This window comes from Ursus maritimus, unplaced genomic scaffold (genome assembly GCF_017311325.1).
Source record: "Ursus maritimus isolate PB19 unplaced genomic scaffold, ASM1731132v1 scaffold_15, whole genome shotgun sequence".
NCBI lineage: Eukaryota > Metazoa > Chordata > Mammalia > Carnivora > Ursidae > Ursus > Ursus maritimus.
Genome location: NW_024423897.1, coordinates 31303102 through 31325076, shown reverse-complemented (window position 1 = coordinate 31325076; position 21975 = coordinate 31303102). Strand labels below are relative to the sequence as shown.

The following is a 21975-nucleotide window of genomic DNA, read 5'->3' as shown; positions in this document are numbered from 1 at the left end:
CGGCCGCGGAGGACCGAGGGGCGGGCCGGAAGGGGCCTCACCGCGCCCAGGTCTGTGTCTGCCGCCGCCCTGCGGCCATTCCGGGCAGTGTCGTCACCTGGGAGCAACAGTTGACCAGAAACACCCAGGCGTTGACCTTTGGTGTTCCGCAGCCGACCGAGGGTCGCTGCGAAACGCACCATCAGAGGCGCCCTGGTAACCGGTCAAGTCACCCTCAGGTCTTCTACCCCCCAAAGCAAGTTTTGGTCCCAGAACACCCCGAACGTCAGGTTAAGGAACCAAGGAGACCATTGCAGACTTTCTGGTTAGCCTGGGAAAGCCTTCAGCGACTGTGTGCTCAGCGTCTTTCACCTCAGGTTCGGTGTACCGAAACACGGCGAGGATATCGTGGCTCTTCTCTGACCGCGTATTTCAAGCAACAAAACCCACACTTAATTGACAGTGACTAAGAAATGCCTCAAGTTACAACAGGCCACAAGAATTATACACATCATTTATTATTAAACTTTTCAGGCAGATGGGGAAATGGGAGAGAGAAGAAATTCTTAGAAATTATAGGAATTCTGAATCTCAGCTAGGCTGTTGACACCTCTCTCTGACGTCTATCAGAAATTAAGAACTTTAGAATGCCTCCAAGGTTCTCCCTTTTGTAGAAGTTCTTTGAGATACAGATTTTATGGAGGAACTCAGATGGCAGATTTACTCTTTGATTAGAACTTAATGACAAAATCAGGAGTGATTTGATAAAGGTTTATTTTGAAGACTAGATTGTTTCCTTAAGTGATTTGTTCAGATAAATGGTGTGGCAAAATACCACGAGGACAAATTAAAGGACCTGGTTATTTTGCTTGAAAAATACTAGAACAATGATTGGTCTTTCATGAATGTTTCAGTGCGTCAGCAATTAAATGTTCAGAAATGTTTCTCTTCTGATGGCAGGAAAATAACTTCAGAATGATATATTTAATTATTAAAAATACTGTTAAATTGATCTTTGGTTATCTAGTATAATTCTTTATTAATTTTGTAACTCATCATGATAGATATAATTATTAAAAAGACGGACTGTCCAGGTGGCCTTTGGATTCCTAGTATAATAAAATAATTATTTGTTTATAATTTATTATCAGAAAACAATTTTAAGATAAGTTTTTCATCCTTTTTACCTATTTGCTGTTTCTGTTTCAGATTGATGTACAGCTATATATTTTGTCATTTCTTTCACCTCATGATCTGTGTCAGTTGGGAAGTACAAGCCATTATTGGAATGAAACTGTACGAGATCCAATTCTGTGGAGATATTTTCTGCTGCGGGATCTTCCTTCTTGGTCTTCTGTTGACTGGAAGTCTCTTCCAGATCTAGAAATCTTAAAAAAGCCTATATCTGAGGTCACTGATGGTGCATTTTTTGACTACATGGCAGTGTAAGTATCTAGTTTTATGAATTAAAACGAAGATACTTAATTTGACTGTATTACAGGTCAGTAGTCTAAATTAGTCTTGGCTCTGCCACTAATTCATTTCATGGAATTTGGTTGTAAGTGTTCTTTTGTAAAAGTTGGGGATTAATTCCTTCATACGACCCTTTCAGTTTTCACATTTTGTTATTTACCTGTGGTGCCTGACTAGAGTATTTGAATAATTGTAAAGAGTTCATATGCCAAGAAGTGAAACATTTCTTAAAACTTTCATCATATTTAGAACACTTGTCATTTTATTAAATAGTAAATACTTTCCATATCCAAAAAAGGAATGATCAGTGATCAGAGACCAGTTCTTTAGCAGGGAAGAAATCCATTCTCTAGGTTCTGGGAAATAAGATTTTTTTATCACCCCAAAACATTGACACTTTTAAATATAATGTAGTTGAGAGAATTATATGTCGTTGAGCAACTGTAGTGTATTGGATTCTATGAGGGATGCTTTATGTGTGTTTACTTATTTAGCCATCACCCGATAAGAAGGTATTATCCTTGTGTTATAGATGTGGAATTGAAGTTCAAAATGGTTATGGATTTGCCTAAAGTATATAGCTTATAAGGGACTGTTCAGATTGGAACCCTGTCATCCACCTTAAAAATATATAATGTCGTTGGATCTGGATATAACCTACTTTATTGAGGGCCCCAAATTTAAGGCATTGTAAATAAAATTAGAAGAATATTTGTTTTAGGTAAGAATTGTTTTGCTCTGCTAGATTTAGTATCTAGATACAGGATTTTTTTTTCATATTTTATTTGAATTATTTAGATCTTTCCTTATTCTAACCTAAATGCCAAGTCTTATGAGACTGCTTGATTAAAATGTATGTGATGTGTTATATATAATTTCAGTAAGTGCTGTTGACTGGTTGTTACTTCTACATTGTCTCACAACCAACCATAGCATCAAGTATATCATGCTATGGAACCAACTTTTCCCCAGGAATAGTAATAATCTTAGTAACTACCATTTGTGATCATATAAAGTATTTTTTATTGAAGTATAATTAACATAGTGTTATATTAGTTTCAGATATACAATATAATGATTCAACAATTCTATACATTTCTCAGTGCTCATCACGATAAGTGCACTCTTACTCGTTTTATAACACCCCTACTAACCTCCCCCTGACAACCACCAGTTTCTTTTTTTGTTTGTGTCTTTTTTTCTTCATTCATTGTTTTGTTTTTTAAATCATATAAATTAATTTCTGGTCCTTACAACCCTGGGCTAATTGTTATTGCTCAGATAATGCAGATGAAAAAACTTAAGCTCATACTATAAGTGGTTTGTATAAATAAAGTGGTGAGGCTTGGCCAGATCTACCTAGCTTCAAAGTTGATTTTTTTTTTCCTTCTTGAATTACAAGGTTCCTAAATAAAGATCATGTCTTGTTAGATTAGTAATTGTCTTAAACACCTTGATTTCATCAGAGGGCTTTAAGTTTTATTTTGATGTGGGTACTGTGTTTTAACTTTTGATAACATGTAGAATTGGTAATTTAGAAATTTATAGCTATTGAAAGAAACTGCGTTGGTTTTTTTTCACATGATTCTTAGTTTGCTAGGTTATCTTTAAGGAACATTAGAGTCTCCCTGTATATTTAACACTTATTAAACTGTTATATTTGAGGCTGTTAATAGGAGTACTTAAGAAATTTGGTTATATTGGTGACCTTACTAATTCCTATCTTTTCTTCTTCTTTTTTTTAACCTCTAGAGACATTTATGCTAACTATGCATATGGGTTAGTGTAGGGTTTCTCAATCTTTGCACTATTGACATTTTAGACCAAGTGTTTAGACCAACTGTCCTGTGCACTGTAGGATGTTTAGCAGTATTCTTGACCTCTGTCCATTAGATGCCACTAGCACACCACACACTGACCCCCAGTCATAGTGACAAAAATGTCTGCAGACATTGCCAAATAAATTCTCCCTTGGGGTGGGTTGGCAAAATCTCCCCAAACTGAGAATCACTGCTCTATGTAGTGAATTTTTATGACTGAAACTAGTATTAGACCAAGTGTTCTATGAGAAAATCTAAATGAGAGATTAGAAAGCAAGTAACCACTTCCTGGGGAAAACTTTCTTAACATTTGGACCACTTCTACTCCCAGAGTGCCTTTGCTTTTGCCTGTCATGGCATCCAGCATACATATTATAATGTATCTGTTCTCCACTTCCCTCCATGAGCATTGGAACTATATAATTATTGTATCTCTTGTGTCTAGCACGTTCTCAATAAACTATATATTGTTGAATGAATAACTGGCTATGTTTTTTTCTGTGTTAATTTTCTAATTGTGACAATTTTATACAGCTATAAAATGTGCTGTCCATATACAAGAAGATCCTTGAAATCTAGCCGTCCTATGTATGGAGCTGTCACATCATTTTTACATTCATTGATCATTCAGAATGAACCACGATTTGCTATGTTTGGACCAGGTTTGGAAGAACTGAATACATCTTTGGTGTTGAGCTTGATGTCTTCTGAGGAACTTTGCCCGACAGCTGGTTTGCCTCATAGGCAGATTGATGGTAATTTTCATGTTAATCTGTAGTATATAATAATTAAAACACTTTGAGCTTGACATTAATGTTAAATCATAAGAAATTTTTAATTAATTCTTTGATGTAATGAAATATAGTAATTTGGTGAATAGGAGCCCCTCCTCCCCAGGTCCCAGTGTACTGAAAGAGTTGATTTACTTTTTATGAGAGATGAACTTCCTCTTATTTCCTCAAATTTGTGGAATTCAAAATATAAGATTATGTGCAAGTAAATGTTTGTGTAATACTTACTATATTTTAAAAGAATGTTAACAGCAAAAACCATTCAGCATCTACTATGTGCAGAGTACTTTGATATATATTGGAATGTTCAAAAAGCTAAATTAACACCTTTCTCTTCTTTCTATGAAAACAATAATCATGTAGTTAGTTGGCAAGCAGGAGATATAATAAGTATAGGTAACAATATAATCTAGTTTATGCTTGGCTTATTTATTGAGAGCACCTATTAGATGCTAGAGGTGTAGCTATTTAAAACAACAAAAATTTTTGTCTGCCCTGAAGATATTTGGTCTCAGGACAAAGGCAAGTATATAAGTGATTAGAATATGGTATAATTAGCTCCTGGGTAGAAAGATAAGGGTCAGAGAAGGCTCTTTGTTGAACATAATGCCTTATTTGAGTCATTAGGATGAGTTAAAGTAGGCCATTAAAAAAAGGGACAGAAATATTGTGAGCAGTGAGAACTATGTTTCTAGAAGCACAAAGCTCTGGATACATATGACACATTTGAAGTAGTTCTATGTGTCTAGAGTGGGGTTAGGTGAGAAGACACATGTATGCCATGCTTAAGCATTTGGGAGCTGTTGAAAGATTTTAAACAGAGGAGTCAGATGATCAAGATTGCATTTGTGAAAGATCTGGCTCCTGAGTGGAAAATTGATTAGAAGAGGCTATAAAACATGGAGACCTGTTAAGAAACCACTATAATATTGTGAAAAAATATGAAGGATACAGTGTTGACTGAATATGTATGAGTGGTATTTCTGATGGGGTTTTCATATTGGAGGATAGTGCCATCCACTAGGATAAGGAGGAGGAAGAGAAAGTTTTTTGAGGGATCTTTATAAAGAGAAGGACAGCTACTCTTTGGAATATGCTGACTTTGATAACTCTGGGAGATATAAGTAGAGATGCCTGGTATAAGCAATTCACTTGAATGGAAGCTCCATTAGGGCAGGAGTCTTACCAGCTTTATTCTTAGCTGTGTGTTTGATGTCAGGCATGTAGTAGGCACTCAATATATATTTGATGAATAAACGGAACAAATGTCTTTGTGGATTACTCTGTGCATCCAGATCTCAAGAGCAAGATCTGGGTTAGAAATCAAGATTTGGGAATCATATGGTATCCACATGGACTTGGAAGTTTCTGAGGATGGAGAGGAATATTGTGAACCAGGTGCTGAAATCTTCAGTGAATGTTTAGAAGAAGGGGTTATCAAAAGGAGACTCATAAACGAGGTCGAGGAAGGGGAGATGGTACTACATCTGAATAATATATCTCAAAGAGATGGAGTTTTGAAGAGGGGTGGTGAGTAATAGGATGTGGCAGTGAAGAGTAGAGGACATTGACCCCACATCTTTATCCTGAGATGTGAGAGAATAAGCAGTTTTGTTACTTGAGAAGTGTACTGCAAGAGAAGGAGCACCTAAGGGTAGGCCAGTTCAGGTAAGGCTATGAGGTGGAACACCTAAAGAAGAGGTTGGGGATATGGGGAAATTTGCTGATCATGAAATGTCAATTTTATTCTCCAGACAGCAGCAGAAATGATAGTTTATAAATGCCAATCTAATTTGTCTCAAACCCTGCGAGATCAGGGAAGAATGGGGGGATGGGTTGTTGGCAGTGTGGTACAGAACAGCATGGAGATCATAGTGGGTTGAGGTTAAATGTGTTGAGAAGATAATCTCTGGAAGCCAAACTGATGAAAACAAAGATCAGAGATAATAGTAAAATTTGTTTCTATGATCTCTTTGGGGAGTTTGTGCACCAAATCTGCTGGCCAGGGGACTAGGGTTACGCTTGTAGTCCCAGCCACCAAGATTTCTGCATATGTGTTACCTGGAATGGTGACATAAGATGGCATGACACATTAATTTAAACAGCTAGATTGGTTATGATTCAGGGATTAAAGATTTGAAAAGAGGAGTTGTTCTAAAGTTGAGGTAAGTTTGTATTAAGTTATTTTTGAAGAGCAATGGCTTTAAGGAAAGAGACATAATGAGATAGACATTTTTAAGCCATCTCTCCAGTTGCTGTCAGAAGAATGGACAGTAGGGGTCAAAAATGGATGTATGAGACTGGTTAGAAGTGATTGCAAAAGTCCAGACGAGGGTATGATAATTGAGACTAAAAGGAAGGATTGAGGATGGAGAGAAGTGGACAGATCTAAAAGGGCATTTATATAGCAAAAAGAAGTAGAGCCATATGAGAAAGAAGGATCTTTTCATGAGATAAGAGGAGAATCAGCCCAAGTGTTAACACAGCCAAAGAAGGGAATAGGTTAAGAAAGAAGGACAAATAACAATGTTGAATAATTCAGATAAAAGTAGTAAGAAGCTAGTATTTAGTACACGTTATTTACCAGTCACTCTACTAGCAGTTTTCCATATGTAATCTCATTTCATGCTTACAACATCTCTAAGAAGTATGTATTATTTCTATATATATATTTTAAAGATTTATTTGTTTATTATTTGAAAGAAAAGAGAGCATGTAGGGGGAGGGGCAGTGGAAGCCAGAGGGGGTGAGAATCTCCAGCAGACTCCCCACTGAGTGTGGAGCCCAATGAGGGGCTCATTCTCAAGACCCTGAGATGACCTGAGCTGATCAAGAGTTGGACGCTTAACTGACTGAGCCACCAGGTGCCCAGGATTATTTCTATATTTTGATGTCAAAACTGAGGCTCACAAAAAATGGCAGCGTGGCAAATTCAAGATTGTAACCCAAGTTTAATTTCAAATTTCAGTATCTAAATATTTTTTCAGTTTTCTACAGTGCCATTGATTACTCCCTATCAATTTAAAAACATTTTCAGAGGGAGAAAAAAGCCATTTCACTGAATGTACACATGGAGTGTATGACTAATGAGAAACAAAAAGTTGGGAAATGAGTCTTAGTCTTGATGATAAATATTAGTAGCTGTTAATGATGCAGCAGCTACTGATATGATGATACAAAAGGAATGCTATAAGCCTATCAGCTCTTTGTTCTTTATCCATATTTTTATTACCATGTAAATGAAAATTGCATACAACACCTTTTCTTCAACATAAACATTTAATTTTATTCCAAAGCTATATATAATTTGTCATGGACTTTTTGGTTGCTCTTTCTGCTTATACTGGGTCGTTTTTTTCAATGTGATCTTTTTCTATATTTATTAGTGACTTATTTTGGTAACTGTAATTTTCTTCTTAGGTATTGGATCTGGAGTCAGTTTTCAGTTGAGCAACCAACATAAATTCAACATCCTGATATTATATTCAACTACCAGGTAAGGCTGCCTACTTGGCAGTCCACCTGGGGCATCAGGACTTGGATATTTGGGGGGGGGGTGCAGCCTGCTTAGTATTTATGTTTTATATTTACATTTTTCTTATAGGAAAGAAAGAGACAGAGCAAGAGAAGAGCATACAAGTGCAGTTAACAAGATGTTCAGTGTACAGAATGAAGGAGATGATCAGCAGGGAAGCCGGTATAGTGTAATTCCACAAATTCAGAAGGTGTGTGAAGTTGTTGATGGATTCATCTATGTTGCAAATGCTGAAGCTCATAAAAGTAAGCATTATCTTATTTTCTTTCTAAGAGAACTTTTTTGCAAAGCAAATAAGAAATTTATATTTTTAGGCTTTACTGTGGTTTCTTAAGAACATGATGGTTAATTTAATAAATGTGATTCTATGACCATTACTGTTAATAGTGAGTTCTCTAACCTTGATGTGTATTAGGATCACCTGGGGAGCTTGTTAGAAACAGCTGCCTGATTCCTACTCTGATGGATTATAATTCATAGATTTGGGTTGTTTCTTGGGCATCTGTTTTTTTTTTTTTAACAAGCACCTACAGAATTATGATGCATTTCCAAGTTTGATACTACAACTACATAGTATTTCTTTGTTTTATGCTTCTGCACTTGCTATTGATGTTTTGTCTTCTTCTAGCTCTATTCAAATAATTTATGCAGATAACTGGAAAATTTTACCTTTGTTTTAATTACCCAGATAGTAGAGAGATGTGGAGTGTTTAATTAAGTAGATTAGTTAAGAATACTCTCCACATACTCTGAATAATTGCCCTTCACAATGTTATTTAGGCATCAAATCAGAATATTATTGGGCCACAAACCAGTATTGTAATTTTTCTCCCAAATCTTTTGTGAATAAGTTAGGGCATGAATATATAATATATTGTTCTACTCAGAACAAGGTAGCAACATTGCTGAAAGAATTTAAAGTTTGTGGTGCACTGAAGTTAACCAGAGCAACAAAAGCTTAAGTTCAGCTCAACTACTGACTAGTTGCAATCAACCCACTGCATTAGTGGTCTAACAGAAGAAGCATGCCTATTTCTGGGAATGGATTCTCTTACCTCAATCTCTGCCGTTCCTCTACATAAAACATTTAGCATTAAATTAAAAATTATAAGACACACTCAAAAAAAAATCAAAATGAGATGACCCATTTCAAAAGATAAAGCAATCAGTGGAACCATACCCAGAGATGATTCAGATGTTAGCACTCTCAGAAAGGGACATTAAAATAACTATGATTAATATGTTAAAGGACCTAGTGGAAAAGATGGAAAATATGTGTGAACAGATAGGGATTTTCAGCAGAGAGAAGGAAGCTGTGAAAAAGTAAAATGGGAATGCTAAATATGAAAATACAGCAGGTAAACACTTTCTTAGTGGATTTATCAGCAAAAGAAACACTTGGTGAACCTGAAGATAAATTGAAATTATCCAAAGTGAAACACAGAAAAAAGAGTAGGAGTGAGGAACAGAGTATCCAAGAACTGGGGAAAACAACTCAGGGGTCAGTAGACTTTTTCTTAAGGGGCCAGATAGTAAATATTTTAGCCATATAAGCTATATGATCTCTCACGGTTACTCAACTCTGCTGTTAGAGTGCAAAAGTAGCCATAGACAGGTTATAAATGAATAGCCATGGCTGTTTTTAAAAAAATTATCTATAAAAATAGATCCATAGACCATAGTATGCCAATACCTGGTCTAACTCATGTGTAATTAGAGTCCCAAAACATGAAGAAAGAGAACAAGGAAAAAGAAATTTTTGAACAGATAATGACCAAAAAAATTTCAAAATTACTGAAAGACAACAAACCACAGATCCAAGATGCTCAGAGAACTCCAAATAAATTTTAAAAAATAATAGTACATAAATAAAAAATAAATCTAGGTTCATTATAGCCAAACTGATGAAAACCAAAGATAAAGAGATTATCTTGAAGACAGCCAAAACAAAAGGAAGCATACATACAGAAGGCCAAAGATAAGGACTGAGAATTCCTGAAACAATTGCTGAAGGCAATGAAGGGAAATCTTTACAGTATTCCAAAGTGGGGAAAATCTTGTATCCAAAGATATCTTTCAAAATGAAGGCAAAATCAAGACTTTCAGACAAAACCTGAGGAAGGTCATTATCAGCAGATTCTCATTACAAGAAATATTAAAGAAAGCTCTTCAGGCAGAAGAATATAATACTAGATGGAGAAATGGATCTTCATTTAAAAAAAATTTAAGATCCCTGGCATGGAAGCAATGTAGCTATGTATAAGATTGTTTTCCTAGTTAACATTTTTTTTTTTAAAGATTTTATGTATTTATTCAACAGAGATAGAGACAGCCAGCGAGAGAGGGAACACAAGCAGGGGGAGTGGGAGAGGAAGAACCAGGCTCATAGCAGAGGAGCCTGATGTGGGGCTCGATCCCAGAACACCGGGATCACGCCCTGAGCCGAAGGCAGACGCTTAACCGCTGTGCCACCCAGGCGCCCCCCTAGTTAACATTTTTTTTATAATATGTAAAGGAAAAATAATAATGTATTGTGGGTATATGATTCTTTTCCATAAGATATATGATACCAATACAAACAAATGGAAGGGAACAAATGGAAATACATTGTTATAAAGTTCTCCTATATGTGAAGTTATGTAATGCACCCTGTTGATAATGACATTAAATATTTATTCATTTTCTGTTAATTTGTAACAAATTTCCTCCAACCTAGTGGCTTAAAACAACACCTATTAATTAGCTCATAGTTCTCTGTGTCAGAAGTCAGCACAGCATGGCTGGGTTTCCAGCTTAGGGCCTCACAGGCTGAAATCAGGGTCAGATGGGTTGCAGCACTTTTTGGTGGCTCCTGGGAAAAATCTGTTTTCTAACTTACTGAAGTTATTGGCTGAATTCAGTTCCTTACTATTGTAGGATGGAGGTTTTTGTTTCCTTGCCGACTGTCAGCTGGGGGCTGATGTCATCTTTTAGAAGGTATCTTCATTTCTTGCCTTGTGACTCCCTCTTGTCTTCAAATCCAGCAATGGAGAATCTTTCTCACCAGGAGAACCTCATCTCTTTAAGGGCCTATCTGATTAGGTCAGCCTCACCGAGAGGATAATCGCTCATTCTTGAAGTCAGCTGTGTCTTACAATGTAGCCTACTCATTTATGGCAATGATATCTCATCACTGATTCTAGATTCCTTCCACTCTCAAAGGGGAAGAGATTATACAAGGGTGTGAGTCATGGGGGGAGGGGTCCTTTTAGAATTTTGACTACCTCACATTGTCAGTGATTTACACAGTCCAATGAAAGGCAGAGATTTTTAGTTTAAATAAAAGTGCCAGACCCAAGTCTATGTTTAAATTGTTTAAACTAAGGTCTTTGAAAGAAAAGGTAGTGATAGCTGCAAAATTGATGAGAGGAAAATACCTGTATTAAAGTATTTTTGCCTTTAAACTATGGAGACATCTGAATGGTACTGTGACTTTTTTCCCTCTAATTTCACTGAAATTGCTGTCTTTGAAGGGTACCTAATGTAATTTTATGACAGATTAGTAAATGAACAACTGTAAATGAATAGCAGTAGAGGCAGTTTGTTATGTTTGGATCCTGGTAATTTTTTTATTTCCATGTTTTGTTTTTAAGTTTGTTTTATTATTTTTAAAATCCTTATAAGTAATGCAAATTAAGGGTTTTGACTACATTCCCTAGGACATGAATGGCAAGATGAATTTTCTCGTATTATGGCAATGACAGATCCAGCTTTTGGATCTTCAGGAAGACCTATGCTGGTTTTATCTTGTATTTCTCAAGCAAATGTAAAAAGAATGCCCTGTTTTTATTTGGCTCATGAGCTGCGTCTAAATCATCTAAACCACCCATGGATGGTAAGGTTCTATCTTCTCTGGTGAGAAAAATCTTATTTTTCACTGTTCCCTATTTGATTTTATTCTTTCCTACTCTTTCTCTTTAATGAAATAGCATCCTAAAGTTAGTTTTAATAGCTTAATCAGTGGGAGATATTTGATTGGTATCTGTAAGTTTCACCTGATCATTTGCTCACTACTTGCCTCTCCTATCATAGATACAGTGAGATAGCAATTGGGGATTGGTTTTTTTTTTTTAGATGCCAGTACCATGGTTTTTTTTTCAGCGTTAACAATATTATACTTTAAGGATCATCAGAAATACAAAATACAAATTTCATCTCATTGTTTCTTTCCAAATTTTATTTTAATCATGGAATCCTTTCTTCAAATGAAACCTTACATAAAAGCCCCTAAGTAAAATAAAGGAAAGTAAAAATTGGAAATATGCTTATAAGTTAGAGGATTTTCTCCCTTCTTCCCCACATACCTTCCATGGAGTCCTGAACACAGTTGGAAAGCTACTGATAAAGGTGCAGCTTCCTGTGTGTTGGGAGTTTTAGCTTACCATTAGGAAGAGTGGCAGTCTTAAAAAATACATTTTTGCAACTGGATATCACATTTATCAGCTGACTAGCTGAATTCATTCAAAAATGTTTTAGTTTTCAAAGTGGATCCTTTAGAGGAGTTTTTTTTCTAATACATACAAGTCATAGAAATGGTAGTTCTTCCCATTCCCAAAACTGAGTTCCAAGATGAGTAATAAGCCTCATATTGGTAATAATTATGGACAGAAGACCATTTTTTAAAAATCTAAGTTCTATAGAAGACAAAAGTTGAATGACTCACCCAAAGTTTACTGGGATTTTTAAAATCCTGTTCCTTTTTTAGTGTCTAGAAAAATGTTTCTTTTAATCATAAGATTTTGAACTCAGTTTTTGACAGTGGTCTCTCTTATCTGCTCATAGGTCCAGGATACAGAGGCTGAAACTCTCTCTGGTTTTTTGAATGGCATTCAGTGGATTCTTGAAGAAGTAGAATCTAAGCATGCACGATGATCCTCCTTTTAGACCTTGGGAACTGAAACCACTTGAAACTTACTAAGGTCATGATGTGAATATTTGCTGAGTCAGCTAATTTTGTCCAGCCTTTTTGCAGGTGGGCTTTTTATTGGGACAGCTGTAACTGCTGTGTTTTTTACTTAATTTTTACTTTTTACCTTAAATCAATTATAAAAAAAAGTTTCAGTGCTAGCATTTAGCCCCCGAATGAATCTTTTAAGACTTTTTTTTGATAACTTTTATATTTTCTTTTTTAAAATATTAAATTCTGAAAAGAACAAGTTTGTACTTCTCTCATTCTTTGTGATTTCTAATTTCAGCTCAAAGATTGCCCTGGTGGAGAATAGCAAATTTGCTAAGCTTTCTGTAGGTTCTTTTCAAGGGTCCTTAACTGGTTATCAAAAAGAAGTTTTTATCTATTTTTAATAAATATACTGCTTAAAGACTGGAATATTTATTGGAATTGCACCTATTGTTATGGCCATATGACTTCTGGTTTTTTTTTTTTTTTCCTGAAACAGTAGAAATTAACTATATCCTATGTAATCCTGAATCAGTGAAAATAACTTTCCTGGAAATTGCTATTTCACATAACTGAAAATTCATAAGATTCTAAAGCCAATTTCTATTCCATACTCATAGAGAAAACATTCCATAAGGCATGATCATAAGAACTTCTCCTCACAAATTGCAGAAGATATGTTATGTCTTTCCTATTTCATTGGAACTGAGGAATTTTAACATAATAACAAGAGCACAGTATTTGGGTTAGGATTAGGGTTAGAGTTAAAAAAAAAAAAAGCATAGTAGTATTATGGTGCTGCACCCAAGATACAGCCTACAATTTGTGAGTGGGTGCTGCTCCAAAAAAGGGAGCTTCTACATNACTCTTTCAGAACTTGGCTCCAGCAACATGTAGTTGGAGGCAGGATGGGAAATGCTGACATTTTGCTCCTGCGAAGATATTTCTCTAAATTAGAGAGGTAGTGTGGTTCTGCTTCCTTGGCTGCCCCAGTCTAGATTGGAGTTTCCATCTTGCTGAGTGGAAGGAGGAATGGAGGGAGTGAGTCTTGGCTGAAATCCCAGACACTTGATGTTCTTAGTGAGTTTTAGTAGATTTTTAAAAAAATACTTCTTCATTTTCTGCGTGCTTTGGAGAGACTTTACGTGATTGTTTTTCTTTTATTATAATATTTTTTTATTATGTTAGTCACCATACAGTACATCCCTGTTTTTGATGTAAAGTTCCATGATTCATTAGTTGCGTATAATACCCAGTGCACCATGCGATACGTGCCCTCCTTACTACCCATCACCAGCCTATCCCATTCCCCCACCCCCTCCCCTCTGAAGCCCTCAGTTTGTTTCTCAGAGTCCATAGTCTCTCATGCTTCATTCCCCCTTCTGATTACCTCCCTTCCTTTATCCCTTTCTTCTCCTACTGATCTTCCTAGTTCTTATGTTCCATAGATGAGAGAAACCATATGATAATTGTCTTTCTCTGCTTGACTTATTTCACTTCGCATTATCTCCTGCAATGCCGTCCATGTTGCAGCAAATGTTGAGAAATCGTTCTTTTTGATAGCTGAGTAATATTCCATTGTATATATGGACTACATCTTCTTAATTCAGTCATCTGTTGAAGGGCATCTCGGCTCCTTCCACGATTTAGCTATTGTGGATAATGCTGCTATGAACATTGGGGTGCATATGGCCCTTCTCTTCACTACATCTGTATCTTTGGGGTAAATACCCAGTAGTGCAAACGATGGATCATAGGGTAGCTCAATTTTTAACTTTTTAAGGGACCTCCACACTGTTTTCCAGAGTGGCTGTACCAACTTGCATTCCCACCAACAGTGTAGGAGGGATCCCCTTTCTCCACATCCTCTCCAGCAATTGTTTCTTGCCATGTCAATTTTTGCCATTCTAACTGGCGTAAGGTGGTATCTTAGTGTGGTTTTGATTTGAATTTCCCTGATGGCTAATGATTTTGAACATTTTTTCATGTGTCTGTTCACCATTTGTATGTCTTCATTGGAAAAGTGTCCATTCATATCTTCTGCCCATTTTATGATTTGTTTATTTGTTTCTAGTGTATTGAGTTTGAGAAGTTCTTTGTAGATCTTAGATACCAGTCTTTTATCTGTAGTATCATTTGCAAATATATTCTCCCATTCCGTGGGCTGCCTCTTAGTTTTTTTGACTGTTTACTTGGCTGTGCAGAAGCTTTTTATCTTGATGAAGTCCCACAAGTTCATTTTTTTTTTTTTTAAATTATACCTTTTTTTTTCTTTTTACATTTTATTTATTTATTCAACAGAGATAGAGACAGCCAGCGAGAGAGGGAACACAAGCAGGGGGAGTGGAGAGGAAGAAGCAGGCTCATAGCGGAAGAGTTTGATGGGCTCCGATCCCATAACGCTGGGATCACGCCTGAGCCGAGGGCAGATGCTTAACCTCTGTGCACCCAGGCGCCCACAAGTTCATTTTATCTTTTGTTCTCTTGCTTTTGGAGATGTGTCATGAAAAAGGTTGCTTTGGCCGATGTCGTGAGGTTGCTGCCTATGCTGTCCTCTAGGATTTTGGATGGATTCCTGTCTCACATTGAGGTCTTTCATCCATTTGGAGTTTATCTTTGTGTATGTTGTGAGAGAGTGGTCAGTTTCATTCTTTTTGCATGTAGCTGTCCAATTTTCCCAGCACCATTTATTGAAGAGACTGTCTTTTTTCCACTGGATGTTTTTTCCTGCTTTGTCAAAGATTAGTTGCCCAAAGAGCCGAGGGTCCATTTCTGGGTTCTCTATTCTGTTCCATTGGTCTATGTGTCTGTTTTTGTGCCAGTACCATGCTGTCTTTGTGATCACAGCTTTGTAGTACAACTTGAAATCGAGCATTGTGATGCCCCCAGCTTTTTTTTTCTTTTCAACACTTCCTCTTGGCTATTCGTGGCCTTTTCAAAGTTTCCACACAAATTTAAGGGCTGTTTGTTCCAGTTCTTTGAAAAATGTCATTGGTATTTTGATCGATAGCATTGAAAGTGTAGATTGCTCCGGTGGCATGGACATTTTAAGTATGTTAATTCTTCTGATCCATGAGCATGGAATATTTTTCCGTCTCTTTGTGTCTTCTTCAAGGTCTTTCAAGAGTGATTAGAAACCAGTAGCACAGTAGAGCAGATCAACAGAACTAAAAGCTGGTTCTTTGGAAGAATAAATAAAATAGATAAGCCACTGGCAAGACTTATCCAAAAGAATAGAGAAAGGACCCAAATTAATAAAATTATGAATGGAAAGAGAGAGGTCACAACCAACACCAATGAAATTGGAAGGATTATTAGAAACTTTTACCAACAGCTTTATGCCAATAAATTAAGCAACCTGGGAGAGATGGAGGCCTTCCTGGAAACCTATAAACTACCAAGACTGAAACAGGAAGAAATTAATTTTTTAAACAGACCAATTAATTATGAAGAGATTGAAACAGTGATTAAAAACCTTCCAAAAAACAAAACGCCAGGGCCTGATGGATTCCCCGGGGAATTCTACCAATCGTTCAAAGAAGAAATAATACCTATTCTCCTAAAGCTATTTCAAAAAATAGAAACAGAAGGAAAACTACCAAACTCATTCTATGAGGCCAATATTACCTTGATCCCCAAACCAGGCAAAGAACCCATCAAAAAGGAGAATTACACACCGATTTCCCTAACGAATATGGACGCCAAAATCCTCAACAAAATCCTGGCTAATAGAATCCAACAGTACATTAAAAGGATTATCCATCATGACCAAGTGGGATTCATCCCTGGGATGCAAGCGTGGTTCAACATTCACAAATCTATCAGTGTGATAGAGTATATCAACAAGAAAAAAGCCAAGAATCATATCCTCTCAATAGATGCAGAAAAAGCATTTGACAAAATACAGCATCCTTTCCTGATTAAAACCCTTCAGAGTGTAGGGATAGAGGGCACGCTCTCAATCTCATAAAAACCATCTATGAAAAGTCTACAGCAAATATCAGCTTCTCAATGGGGAAAAGCTGGAAGCCTTTCCCTTAAGATCAGGAACACGATAAGGATGCCCACTCTCATCATTATTATTCAACATAGTACTAGAAGTCCTTGCAACAGCAATCAGACAACAAAAAGGGATAAAAGGTATCCAAATTGGCAAAGAAGAAGTCAAACTGTCTCTCTTTGCAGATGACATCATACTCTATATGGAAAACCCAAAAGAATCCACCCCCAAACTACTAGAAGTTATAGAGCAATTCAATAATGTGCGGATACAAAATCAATGCTCAGAAATCAGTTGCATTTCTATACACGAACAATGAGACTGAAGAAAGAGAAATTAGGAATCCATCCCATTTACAATAGCACCAAAAACCGTATATGTTATCTTGGAATTAACTTAACCAGAGACTATAGGACCTATATTCTAGAAACTACAAATCACTCTTGAAAGACATTGAAGAGGACACAGTAAGTGATTGTTTTTTAAAAATAATTTTCTCCAGTTTCTCTAGGAAGCCATTCCACAGAACCCTCATGCTATTATGCCAAAAGTAGATCTCCCTATTTCCTTTAATACTTGTAGTACATCACCTCATTCATTCCTGATATTGGTAATTTATGTCTTTTTTTCTTCTTGACCAATCTAGCTAAAGTTTTATTGATTTTATTATTCTAGAAAACCCCACCTTTGGTTTTACTGATTTATTCTATATTTCATTGATTTATGCTCTAATCTCCTTTTCTGCTTTATAAATTTTGAGTTTTTATTCCGTTTCCTCTTTCTAGTTCTTTAAGGTAGAAATTTAGATCACTGATTCTATTCTTTTTAAAAAATTAATTTTTTTAAGTAGGCTCCATGCCCAGTGTGGAGCTCCAGCACAAGGCTTGAACTCACAACGCTGAGATCAAGACCTGAGCTGAGAATCAAGAGTCGGGCGCTTAACTGACTGAGCCACCCAGGTGCCCCATTCCTTTTTTTTAAAAAAATAAGCATTTAAAGCTATTGATTTTCCCTTAAGCCCTCTTTTTAGCTTCATGTAAACATTTTAAAATGCTATGTATTTATTATTATGCAGTTAAAATATTTTCTAATCCCCTTGAGATTACTTTTCAATCCATGGATTATTTGGTATTATCGCTTTTTAGTGTTGTTTAATCTGTTACCTATATATTTTTATTGTTATTGATACCTGATTCAGTGTCTCTTTAATCAGAGAACACTAAAATTTAAATCTTTAAATTTGTTGAACCTTGCTTTCTGGCCCAGGTTATGTGTGTATTCTGGTGAATATGCCACATGCACTTGAGAAGAGTTTATATCCTGTTGTGTGTGGTGGAATATTTTATAGCTATCTATTAGGTCAAAGTAATTGATAATGTTCAGATATTCTATATTGGCTATATTGATTTTTTTCAAAGATTTTATTTTTAAGTAATTCTATACCCAGTGTGGGACTCAAACCCACAAACCCAAGATCAAGAGTCACTCACTCTGACTGAGCCAGCCAAGTGCCCCATATTGATTTTTATATGGTTTTATCAATTACCAATAGGTATTAAAGACTTTATGTAGAATTGGCTAGTTTTCCTTTTAACTGTCAACTTTTGCTTAATGTGTTTTTGATGATGTTTTTAGGTACGCATACATATATGACATTTAGTTTATGATGAATCAACCTTTGTCCATTATTAATAATATCCTCTTTGCTGTTAATACTTGTTGTGAAATCCATTCTCTACATTAATATAACCTTCACATTAAAAAAAAAAAATAGTGATCTCATGATACATCCATTCAACCAAATCTGTTTTTATGTTTTAAGTGTATCTTCTGTAGATAAAATATAGCCAATTTTTTTTTTTTTCTTTTTCCATTCTTGGCAATACCTACATTTTACCCGCTACCATGTTTAGACTATTTACATTTAATGCGATTATTGGATAAGATTGGCTTCAGATCTGCCATTTTATTATTTGTTTATCCCCTTTTCACTATAGTGTTCTCTTAGTCTTTCTGTTTGGGTATTTCAATATTTTTAGAAATTGATCAAGTTTTTCTATTAGTTTTTTTACATACGCCTCGCATTTTTTGAGGTTGCTCCGGTGATTGCAATGTATTTCCTTAGCTTTTGAAAGTTTTCTTTATGGTTAACCTTGTAAACAATTTGTGTAATATGTACAAATAGTTGTAACTGTGTGGGTTTTTTCATTATTCTTTTCACCACTCCTTGTATAGTGTTAAATGCAGTATACCACCATATGTTATAAATCTCAGTGAGAACAGTGTTATAGTTTTTGCTAAAACAGTCCATATATGTTACAAAGAAGTTAAAAGAAGAAACATTTTACAAAAATAATAAAAGTCGCTTTATTTTTTCAAGATATATAAAACCTGGGTTGACAATTTTATTCTTTTCAGCCCTTTCAAGATGTTCTTTTTGTTTTCTTCTAGCCTCTATATTTCTGATAAGAAGTTACTCACTAATTACATCTTTATTTTTGTATAATTGGCCTGTATTTCCTTTTTTTTTTTTTTTTTTTTTTTTTGGTCTGCCTTCAAGTTTACTTTTATCTTGGTTTTCAAACAGTTTAACTACAGTGTGCCTTGGAAGGCCTTGTTCTATAATTATTCAGCTTGGGAGTTACTGGCTTATTGCGAATATTAAATTCATGTCATTTACCAAGTTTGTGAGATTTTGGGTCATTATTTCTTCAAATATATTTTTTCTTCCCCATTCTTTCTTTCTTTCTTCCTCTTTGGGTCTATATTGTGTAACAACACGTGTTATACCATTCGTTATTATTTAACCTGTCTCTGAGGCTTGCATATTTTTTGTGTTTTTTTTCTCTGTTCTTCAGTTTGGATAATTTCAAAGGATTATTCTTAAGGATTTGAAATGCTTCTTTTTGTCTATACTTTGTTAAATCAGTCTTGTGAATTTTTATAATTTATTATTGTATTGGTTCTATAATTTCCTTTTTTTTTTTTTCTATTTTTCTTCTTCAGTTTCCTTTTTTTTTTTTTTTTTTTTTCATTGAGGGCATACATTCCCTGTACATCATTGAGAATGGTCATAATCGCGCTTTAATATGCGCTGCGTTGGTACCTGGGTGGCTCAGTTGGTTAAGCATCCTCTGCCTTCTGCTCAGGTCCTGATCCCAGGGTCCTGGGTTTGAGCCTTGCAGGCGTGGAAGGGTCCCCTGCTCAGCGGGGGGAGTCTGCTTCTCCCTCCTTCTGAGACCATCAATTACCACCACTCTTCTACAGTGCCATATGCTTGTCTCTTCACTCTCTCTTCTCTCTTGAATAAATAAAAATCTTTCTAAAAAATTAAAATAAAACCTTTGTTTGCTAATTCCAAATCTGGGGTTATTTCAGTTTTTTGTTCTTTTTTAATTAAAGTAATGAGGGTCATTTTTTTTTTTTTTTAAGATTTTATTTATTTATTTGACAGAGATAGAGACAGCCAGCGAGAGAGGGAACACAAGCAGGGGGATGGGAGAGGAAGAAGCAGGCTCACAGTGGAAGAGCCTGATGGGGCTCTATCCCATAACGCCGGGATCACGCCTGAGCTGGAAGGCAGACGCTTAACCGCTGTGCCACCCAGGCGCCCACATGAGTGTCATTTTCTTTTCTTTCTTTCTTTCTTTTTTTTTTTGTATCTTGCAGAATTTTGTATTGTATTCTTGAAAAATATGAATGTGAAATTGTGAGACCTGCGCTTCTGCTATTTTTCTCCAAGTGATAGTTTTTTCTTTGTTTAAGCAATTAATATGGTTAGACATAAATTGCAACTCTGTTCTCTTGAGCAACAGTTCTACATTAGTTTGTCTTTATTATTTAAGTGAGCAGCTTGAGCTGGTTTTTCACACAAAAGTTCAGCCAAAGATATAGACAGAGAATTTAGTGATTCCCTTCCTGGCTTCTTTTCTTTTCTGAGATCCCTTTTCTCCTCTCTAGTGGCTGCAGTTGTCCTCGTAACAAAATCAAAACATTTTTCTGCTTTTCATATCTGCTCTCTGTCTTTTGTCAGAATTCTGTCGGGCTCAAATACTTATTTTCGCATTTGGAGTAGTTCTACTTTTTCACATTTGGAGTTCACATTTGGAGCTTCAAAATCTTGTATAGCAATCATATTGTTAGCCTAAAACTTTCAAGTGGTCTTTCTCTTATCTCCAGCAAAACTCTCTCTTCTTGTGACAGGTGTGATAATCGTCACCACAGTAACCCAGACTAGCAATTGGTCCCATAAAAGCAACAGCTCTTGATCACCAGAAGAGTCTATTTATCTTTTGGAATTTATTTAGACTTTTTGTACTTACTGCTCTTTGATGGCCTAAAGTATAATTTTCATTTTATTCTGTGCTCTCTTGTCACAATAACCACCTTTTGTGATGTACATTGTATCTGAAAGCAAGAATTTTGCTTTCCCATAAATCCCTCCTTATGATTTCACCAGATCAGTGACTATTTTTTAAAAATTTCTAGCATTTTGTCTATACAGAGTAGCTGAACTATATTGATCATATTATTTTTACACTGTGAAGAGTTCTCATCATGTCTCTTTCTTCCCTTGATTTTCTTTTTTTTTTTTTTTTTTTAAAGATTTTATTTATTTATTTGACAGAGAGAGACAGCCAGCGTATGAGAGGGAACACAAGCAGGGGGAGTGGGAGAGGAAGAAGCAGGCTCATAGTGGAAGAGCCTGATGTGGGACTCGATCCCGCAAAGGCCGGGATCACGCCCTGAGCCGAAGGCAGACGCTTAACTCGCTGTGCCAGCCACCCAGGCGCCCTCCCTTGATTTTCAGTATTATTTCATTTTTACTGTATCGTGTGATGACTCTTTTACTCGTTTGTTTCCCCTCCTATTTGAATTATGTTTGCCTTCAATTCTTTTGACCCTTGAAGAAGTCCTCGAAAACAATCTTTTTCATAACATTTGAGGTCTGACCCTTGCTATAGTCTCAACAAATTAAATATCGTATATTTAAAATTTTCCATTTGTTAATTCTTCCTAACACATTTGTATAAGAATGTTAGAGGCAGCATAATCTGAAGCATTAAGTGCAAGGACCCTAAAAACCAGATTGGTCTGGGTTCACACCTTAACTTTATTACTGTGTGATCTTTGGGCAAATTTCTTATGTTCTGTGTGATCTGGCTTTCTTAATTGTAAAATGAAGATAAATTGATACCTCATAGAGTTCTTAAAAGGCTTAAATAAGTTAATATTTTAAAAACACTAAGGACAGAGAGTTGTACAAAAAGTGCTCTAAAAATAGTTTGTTCTTATAAATAAGTTTGATTACAGAACAACACCATTATCAAAATGAGTTTTTGTTTAGTTTCATAAGAAACCTGATATAAATAGCCCCATTTACTTAAGAAAGCATATAAAAACCGAATGTAGATAGATCTGATGAAGTAATTCAGGGGACA

The 21975-nt window shown here is 35.8% G+C and overlaps 1 protein-coding gene across 2 annotated transcripts in view; it reads left to right on the top strand.

Annotated features, from left to right (window-relative positions):
* Window positions 1–21975, top strand: part of FBXO4 (F-box protein 4) — a 50722-nt gene that overhangs the window by 220 nt on the left and 28527 nt on the right. Inside the window, exons 2-7 of one of the 2 annotated variants that reach the window (XM_040630473.1) lie at window positions 1189–1424; window positions 3807–4027; window positions 7484–7559; window positions 7668–7843; window positions 11297–11472; window positions 12420–12791. In XM_040630473.1, coding sequence (XP_040486407.1) covers window positions 1189–1424; window positions 3807–4027; window positions 7484–7559; window positions 7668–7843; window positions 11297–11472; window positions 12420–12509 — 975 coding nt within the window. In that variant the 3' untranslated portion in view covers window positions 12510–12791. Of the gene's footprint in view, window positions 1–1188; window positions 1425–3806; window positions 4028–7483; window positions 7560–7667; window positions 7844–11296; window positions 11473–12419; window positions 12792–21975 lie in introns of those variants that run through there. The other variant, XM_040630474.1, reaches the window with a different exon arrangement.